At 49.7% G+C, this 8571-nt stretch overlaps 1 protein-coding gene across 4 annotated transcripts in view; it reads left to right on the plus strand.

Moving 5' to 3' along the window:
* Positions 1-8231, plus strand: part of CALU (calumenin) — a 28887-nt gene extending 20656 nt beyond the window's left edge. For all 4 annotated transcript variants that reach the window (XM_014959809.1, XM_014959810.1, XM_014959808.1 and 1 more), the window contains 4 exons: positions 4421-4587; positions 4893-4953; positions 7793-7992; positions 8093-8231. In XM_014959809.1, the coding sequence (XP_014815295.1) occupies positions 4421-4587; positions 4893-4953; positions 7793-7992; positions 8093-8197 (533 nt within the window). In that variant the 3' untranslated portion in view covers positions 8198-8231. The remainder of the gene's footprint in view (positions 1-4420; positions 4588-4892; positions 4954-7792; positions 7993-8092) is intronic.
* The last annotated feature ends 340 nt before the right edge of the window (positions 8232-8571 follow it).

Genomic DNA, 8571 nt, shown 5'->3' on the forward strand with positions numbered 1-8571 from the left:
AAACCCACAAGGGGACGAACCCACTGAAAATGGGGAAAAACCACCAAAAAAGAGGGGAAGAAACTCTAGGGCGGGGGGGATGGGGGATGACACACCCAAAAAGGGGAAAAAAAAGCAAGGAAGGGGGGAAAACCAGCAAAAAAGGGGAAAAAACCACCAAAAAAGGGGGAAAAAGGGAAAGAAAAAGGAAAAGAAACCCACCCAATTAGGGGAAAAAGATGACCAAAAAAGGGAAAAAAGACCACCAAAAAGGGGAGAAAAGCCACCAAAAAGGGAAAAAACGCCAAAAAAACAACCCCAAAAAAGGGGGGGTGAACCAAAAGGGGGAAAAAAAACAAGACAAGGGGGCAAAAGAAATAAAATAAAAAAATAAGGGAGAAAAACTAGCAAAAAAAGGGGAAAAGAAACACCAAAAGAGGGGGAAAAACCACAGAAGAGGGGGAAAAACCACTAAAAAAGGGGGAAATAAACGCTAAAAGGGGAAAATCCACCAAAAAAGGGAAAAAAAAAACCCAAAAAGGGAAACCCCCCCCCCAAAGTTGAAGTTTGGGAATTTTGCTTTATTGATGCGCTTCGTTATGCAAATCAGCTCCGAGCTCAATCGTGACCCTTAATGTGATTAAAACTCTTTGGGGGTGGTGTGAGGTCTGTGTGTGTGTGTGTGTGTGTTGGTTTTGGGTCTTTTTCCCTTCTCATTTTGAGATTTTTCCCCAATTTGGGCTTTTTTTTGGTGGGGGGGGGGAATCCCGAGGAGGAGGAAGAAGCAGCAGCTTTTTTGGGGGGCGAAGAGGTTGGAAAAAAGTCCTTTTTTTTGCTGGTTTCTTCCCACCTCCTGGAACGCTGAGGAGGAGGAGGAGGAGGAGGAGGAGGAGGAGGATGAGCTACGGCTCCGAAGCATGAAATAAAAGCGGGTTTAATTTATTAATTATTTCCAAAAATAGTCAAAATCCTCGCCCCGGCGCCGGGGCTGGAGGCTCCGGGCTCTCCCCTCCCTGGCTCATTCCCAGCTTCTTTGGGAAGCTTGGAAGCCCTGGGGGGGGAGTGGAATCATCCCCCCCAAAACCTCATTAAGTCTCGCTGAGCTTCCCCCTTAATTAATTAGCGAGATCCGCTTTATTAATTAAGGAGATGCCCTTCAAATCCCGCCTCCGTTGGGGGGGAAAAGAGGTTCCGGGAAGAGGATTTTTTTAATTTATCACCTGTGGGTGTTGAATAATTCAAAAAAACACCTTAATGAGTTAGAAAAAACCACCTTAATGAGAAAAAAAAAATTAATGAAATTAATTTCAAGCCTAATTTGGAGGAAAGGGGGCATAAAGACCTCCCCATCCCGGAGCCTTCATCCTCTTCTCTCCCTATTCCTCCTCCTTTTATCCTTAGGGAACGTCGGGAATATCCCACCCTCCTTTTTTTTTTTGGCAAAAATGGCTTTTCTTTTTTTTCCCCCAAATTTTCTTCCTCCCCTTCCTCCACCCGGCTCTTCCCTCCCTTCTCCAGCCTCTGGAAAAGCCTCTGGAATTGTGTGTCCCCCCCCCAACCTCCATCCAGGGAGAGGTTTTGACGTGGGGCCAAGGAGCTGGATGATCCCTTCCAGGGGGGGAAGAACATCCCTCCCCGGGCACCACCCTCTGCTCAATTAATTAAAAAAAAGTTCATTTTTTTTGGCCTTAAAACGCTGGATTTCCTTTTGGTTTGTTTTTTTTAAAAAAAAAAAAAAAGGCTGAAGTTCCTTTTCCAAAATCCTGCCGAATATTAAAGAGAAATAAGAATTTTAAATCGTAAAAAGAATATTCAAGATTGGGAAAAAAAATAAAAAAGTGATAAATAAGCTCCACCTTAAAACAAAATTCCCTTTAAAACGGCCTTAAAAATAATAATAATAATAATAATTTTTTGGGGTCGTTTTTGATGTTCCGGGTGGGTCCCCAACCTGGAAAACGCTCGTTTTTCTGCTCGTATTGGGTTAAAAATTTGAATGTGGGGTTTTTCCCTCCCCCAGCTCCCGAGTTTTGTCCCCTCAATCCCTCCCAGGTGGATTTTTTGGGGGGGTTTCAGCCTTTTTTTTTTTCTAATTGGTTTGATTAAAGCTCATTAAACCCCCCCTTTTTAATTTGGGGGGTTTCATAGAGGGTTTAATTGGCGGAATCACCTCGATTAAACCAAATTGCTTTTTAATTCCTGGGGGGGCTCCTCCCGCTGGAGGTGACACATGATCCCGAGGCTTTTGTCAGCGAAATTTGGGGGTAAAATGTATCGTTTGGGGTTTAATTGTCTCTCCCAGAGAGGCTTTTGTCGGTGAAATTTGGGGGTAAAATGGATCGTTTGGGGTTTAATTGTCTCTCCCAGAGGTGACTTACATGAAAACCTTCTCGTTAATCCGAACCTTTTGGTTAATCCTCTGCCTTTTGTCCTGGATGTAAACAGAGAAGGGGGGGGGAGGGAGGGAGGGAAGGAGCCTTTTTTTAGCCCCGGGACTTGGCTCGGGATGAATTTAACCCCGTAAGGATTTGGCTTCTCTCCCTCCCTCCCTCCCTCCCTCCATCCCTGGTTTTCTTCTCTCCCGGGTGACGGGGACAAAGCCACCGGCGTTGTCCCCGGAGCTCTATCGAGGAGGGGCCCCCCCCCCCCGACGTGTGCCCAGTGTCGGGGAGGGGGGGATGATGGTGGTGGTGGTGATGATGATGATGATGTCGCGTTGGCTTTTGAAGCCCGTCCCCCCGGCAGCGGGGAGCGATATCCCCTTTCACATTCTCCTCCCAAAATAGCTTGGGGCTGAGCCACCGGCCAGAAAAAAACCACACACCATCCCCCCCCCGCCCCCCTCACACACACACGCCTGTTCCTTGTCTCCTGGGGATGTCTTCCCTGGGAACGGGGGTGTCCCGCGACTCCTGGCAGCTCCTCCTCCTCCTCCTCTTCCTCCTGGCAGAGGAGGTGCAGGAGAGACGCGGTGGCTGCCAGTGGCTAAAATTCAGGCTGCTGTGGCAAAGCGTGGGGAGGTCAAGGTCGGGGTGAGGAGGTCGAGGTTGTGTTTGGTTGAGGAGGTCAAGGTGGAGGTTGTGTTGAGGTTGCATTGGGTTGGGGAGGTCGAGGTTGTGTTGTGTTGAGGAGGTCAAGGTGGAGGTTGTGTTGGGTTAAGGAGGTTGGGTTGAGGAGATTGAGGTTGTGTTGAGGTTGCATTGGTTTGAGGAGGTCGAGGTTGTGTTGGGTTGAGGAGGTTGGGTTGAGGAGATTGAGGTTGTGTTGAGGTTGCATTGGTTTGAGGAGGTCGAGGTTGTGTTGGGTTGAGGAGGTTGGGTTGAGGAGATTGAGGTTGTGTTGAGGTTGCATTGGTTTGAGGAGGTCGAGGTTGTGTTGGGTTAAAGAGGTTGGGTTGAGGAGATTGAGGTTGTGTTGAGGTTGCATTGGGTTGAGGAGATTGAGTTGAGGAGGTGGAGGTTGTGTTGAGGTTGCATTGGGGTTGAGGAGGTCAAGGTGGAGGTTGTGTTGGGTTGAGGAGATTGGGTTGAGGAGATTGAGGTTGTGTCGAGGTTGCATTGGGTTGAGGAGGTCGAGGTCAGGTGGAGGAGGTCAAGGTGGAGGTTGTGTTGGATTGAGGAGATTGGGTTGAGGAGATGGAGGTTGTGTTGAGGTTTCATTGGGCTGAGGAGGTCGAGGTTGGGTTGAGGAGGTCAAGGTGGAGGTTGGGTTGAGGAGGTCAAGGTTGTGTTGAGGTTGCATTAGGTTGAGGAGGTCGAGGTCGTGTTGAGGCAGTTGAGGTTGGATTGAGGAGGTCAAGGTTGGTTTGGCTTGAGGAGGTTGAGGTCGAGGTTGGGTTGTTCAGGAGATCAAGGTTGTGTTGGGTTGAGGAGGTCAAGGTTGGGTTGAGGAGGTTTGGGTTTTGTCAAGGTTGTGTTGGGTTGAGGAATTCAAAGTTGAGGAGGTAGAGGTTGGGTTGTTGAGGAGGTTCAAGGTTGAGGTTGGGTGGAGGAGGTTGAGGTAGGGTTCAGGAGGTCTAGGTTGGGTTGTTGGGTTGAATTCAGGAGGTTGAGGTTGAGGAGGTCGGGCTGGGTTGAGGAGGTCAAGATTAGGTTGTTGAGGAGGTCAAGGCTGGGGTTGCATTGAGGAGGTCAGGGTTGGGTGGAGGAGGTTGGGTGGGATTGAGGAGGTCGAGGTTGGGTTGTGTTGAGATTGAAGTTGAGTTGTGGAAGTTGATGTTGGGTTGTTGAGCTGAGATTGAGGTTGGGTTGGGGTTGTAGAGGTTGATGATAGGTGGTTGAGGTTGAGGTTGGGTTGAGGAGATTGAGGTTGGGTTGGGTTGGGTTGTTGAGCTTGATGTTGGGTTGAGCTTGATGTTGGGTTGCTGATGACCATGGGACATGTCCACTTCGCCCAAGCTAATGTGGGGTGGCTCCCTCTTTTCTTCTCTTCTCCTGCCCAGATGACCCAGACCCTGATGATGGATTTAATTATAAACAAATGATGGTGCGAGATGAACGACGCTTCAAGATGGCCGACAAGGATGGGGACTTGACGGCCACCAAGGAAGAGTTCACCGCTTTCCTCCACCCTGAAGAATACGATTACATGAAGGACATCGTCGTGCAGGTGGGTCCTGCTGCCAGGCTGGTGGCCTCCCATCAAACGTGGTCTTCATGGCCAAGAAATGGGTGGAGAAGGTTGGAAATCCAGATGGACCATCCCTGGGAGAGACCTCTCTGCCAGAAGGGGGATGTCCTCCAGCAGATCAGGTGGCTCAGGGTGGAGGAGATGGGTCGTGGAGCATCAAAACATGGCTTTATGGGGGGTTTTTTTGGGTGGAGGTGACATCTGGGTACTTCTGGGGCTGGGAAAGGTGTCCCCATGGGGGGACATTGCTCTGAGCCTGGCCAACCGCTGTCTTCTCCTTGCAGGAGACCATGGAGGACATTGATAAGAACGGGGATGGCTTCATTGACCTGGAGGAGTACATAGGTGAGATGCCAACTCTTGTCTCTGCCACCGTGTCCCCTCCATGTCCCCTGGAACTTTTTGGGATCATCATGGTCCAACCTTTTGGAAGTTCTGGCCTTGGAAGATGATCTTGAAGTTCATGGTTGTTCCCATGGCATGGAGGAACCTTGGGAGGAACATTCCCTTTGGGAATGACCTGGGGCTCATCTGGGACTCTGAAAAGAGCGAGATGGGTCTAAAATCATGGAGTGGGAGGTGGGATGGGACCTTGAGGATCATCTTGTGGTCCAACCTTTGGAAGTTCTGGCCTTGGAAGATGATCTTGGGGTTTCTGGTTGCTCCCGTGGGATGGAGGAACTTTGGGAATGATGTGGGGCTCAGAAAAGGGGGAGATGGGTCTAAAATCATGGAATATGAGGTGGGATGGGATCTTGAGGATCATCACGGTCCAACCTTTGGAAGTTCTGGCCTTGGAAGATGATCTTGGGGTTTCTGGTTGCTCCCGTGGGATGGAGGAACCTCGGGAGGAACATTCCCTTTGGGAATGACCTGGGGCTCATCTGGGACTCTGAAAAGAGAGAGATGGGTCTAAAATCATGGAATGGGAGGTGGGATGGGACCTTGAGGATCATCTTATGGTCCAACCTTTTGGAAGTTCTGGCCTTGGAAGATGATCTTGGGGTTTCTGGTTCCTCCTGTGGGATGGAGGAACTTCAGGAATGATCTGGGGCTCAGAAAAGGGGGAGATAGGTCTAAAATCATGGAATGGGAGGTGGGATGGGACTTTGAGGATCATCACGGTCCAACTTTTGGAATTCTGGCATTGGAAGATGATCTTGGGGTTTCTGGTTGCTCCTGTGGGGTGGAGGAACCTCGGGAGGAACATTCCCTTTGGGAATGACCTGGGGCTCATCTGGGAGTCTGGAAAGAGAGAGATGGGTCTAAAATCATGGACTGATCCTTGCGGATCATCATGGTCCAACCTTTGGAAGTTCTGGCCTTGGAAGATGATCTTGGGGTTTCTGGTTGCTCCTGTGGGGTGGAGGAACCTCATGAGGAACATTCCCTTTGGGAATGACCTGGGGCTCATCTGGGACTCTGGAAAGAGAGAGATGAGTCTAAAATCATGGAGTGGGAGGTGGGATGGGACCTTGAGGATCATCTTGTGGTCCAACCTTTTGGAAGTTCTGGCCTTGGAAGATGATCTTGGGGTTTCTGGTTGCTCCTGTGGGGTGGAGGAACCTCGGGAGGAACATTCCCTTTGGGAATGACCTGGGGCTCATCTGGGACTCTGGAAAAGGAGAGATGGATCTAAAATCATGGAATGGGAGGTGGGATGGGACCTTGAGGATCATCTTGTGGTCCAACCTTTTGGAAGTTCTGGCCTTGGAAGAGGATCTTGGGGTTTCTGGTTGCTCCCATGGGATGGAGGAACTCTGGGAATGATCTGGGGCTCAGAAAAGGGGGAGATGGGTCTAAAATCATGGAATATGAGGTGGGATGGGACCTTGAGGATCATCTTGTGGTCCAACCTTTTGGAAGTTCTGGCCTTGGAAGATGATCTTGGAAGTTCATGGTTGCTCCTGTGGGATGGAGGAACCCTGGGAGGAACATTCCCTTTGGGAATGACCTGGGGCTCATCTGGGAGTCTGGAAAGAGAGAGATGGGTCTAAAATAATGGAATGATCCTTGAGGATCATCATGGTCCAACCTTTGGAAGTTCTGGCCTTGGAAGATGATCTTGGAAGTTCATGGGTGCTCTTGTGGGATGGAGGAACTTCAGGAATGACCCAGGGCTCAGAAAAGGGGGAGATGGGTCTAAAATCATGGAATGGGAGGTGGGATGGGAACCTGAGGATCATCTTGTGGTCCAACCTTTTGGAAGTTCTGGCCTTGGAAGAGGATCTTGGGGTTTCTGGTTGCTCCCATGGGATGGAGGAACTCTGGGAATGATCTGGGGCTCAGAAAAGGGGGAGATGGGTCTAAAATCATGGAATGGGAGGTGGGATGGGATCTTGAGGATCATCATGGTCCAACCTTTTGGAAGTTCTGGCCTTGGAAGATGATCTTGGAAGTTCATGGTTGCTCCTGTGGGATGGAGGAACCCTGGGAGGAACATTCCCTTTGGGAATGACCTGGGGCTCATCTGGGAGTCTGGAAAGAGAGAGATGGGTCTAAAATAATGGAATGATCCTTGAGGATCATCATGGTCCAACCTTTGGAAGTTCTGGCCTTGGAAGATGATCTTGGAAGTTCATGGGTGCTCTTGTGGGATGGAGGAACTTCAGGAATGACCCAGGGCTCAGAAAAGGGGGAGATGGGTCTAAAATCATGGAATGGGAGGTGGGATGGGAACCTGAGGATCATCTTGTGGTCCAACCTTTTGGAAGTTCTGGCCTTGGAAGAGGATCTTGGGGTTTCTGGTTGCTCCCATGGGATGGAGGAACTCTGGGAATGATCTGGGGCTCAGAAAAGGGGGAGATGGGTCTAAAATCATGGAATATGAGGTGGGATGGGACCTTTGGGATCATCATGGTCCAACCTTTGGAAGTTCTGGCCTTGGAAGATGATCTTGGGGTTTCTGGTTGCTCCTGTGGGATGGAGGAACCTTGGGAGGAACATTCCCTTTAGGAATGACCTGGGGCTTATCTGGGACTCTGGAAAGAGTGAGATGGGTCTAAAATCATGGAATGATCCTTGAGGATCATCATGGTCCAACCTTTGGAAGTTCTGGCCTTGGAAGATGATGTTGGGGTTTCTGGTTGCTCCCATGGGATGGAGGAACCTCATGAGGAACATTCCCTTTGGGAACGATCCAAGGCTCATCCCGTGTCTCCATCCTCCTCCTCCTTCTCTCCAGGTGACATGTACAGCCACGACGGTGACGCGGACGAGCCCGAGTGGGTGAAAACGGAACGGGAACAATTTGTGGAATTTCGGGACAAAAACCGAGACGGAAAAATGGACAAAGAAGAAACCAAAGATTGGATCCTCCCGTCGGATTACGACCACGCCGAGGCCGAGGCCCGACACCTCGTCTATGAATCCGACCAAAACAAGGTCTTCGTTAAGCGCTAATTAATTCCCTTGGTGGGTGGAGGTTTTGGGGATCGGAAGGAAAAAACGGGGTGAAATAACGGGAATTTGGGTCTACCCACAGGACGGGAAGTTGAGCCGGGAGGAGATCGTGGAGAAGTACGACCTGTTTGTGGGCAGCCAGGCCACCGACTTCGGGGAGGCCCTGGTGCGACACGACGAGTTTTGAGCCAAAAAACCCATTTTTTGCCCTTTCCTCACCCCAAAAAAAAAAATCGGCGCAAATATAATTTATTTTTTAACCAGTTTTTTGGGTGAGAAAAACCGGGATCGGGGCTTTTTTTTTTCCCCCCCTTCCCGAGATGGTTCTTTCAAGCGACGGAGCGAAAACACATCGTTCCACCCCCCCTTTTTCTGGGTTTTTTCTCTTCTTTTTAGCCTTTTTCTTCCTTTTTCCCCCCAAAAAATTTTTTTGGATTTTTTTTTAGTTTTTTGGGGGTTTTTTTTTAGCTATTTGATGGTTTTAACCATTTCTGGTGATGATTTTGGGGGTTTTTATTATCTATTTGTTTGCGGTCGCCGCCCCCCCACGGAGCCCCCCCC

Source organism: Calidris pugnax, unplaced genomic scaffold (genome assembly GCF_001431845.1).
Source record: "Calidris pugnax isolate Ruff unplaced genomic scaffold, ASM143184v1 scaffold504, whole genome shotgun sequence".
Taxonomy (NCBI): Eukaryota; Metazoa; Chordata; class Aves; order Charadriiformes; family Scolopacidae; genus Calidris; species Calidris pugnax.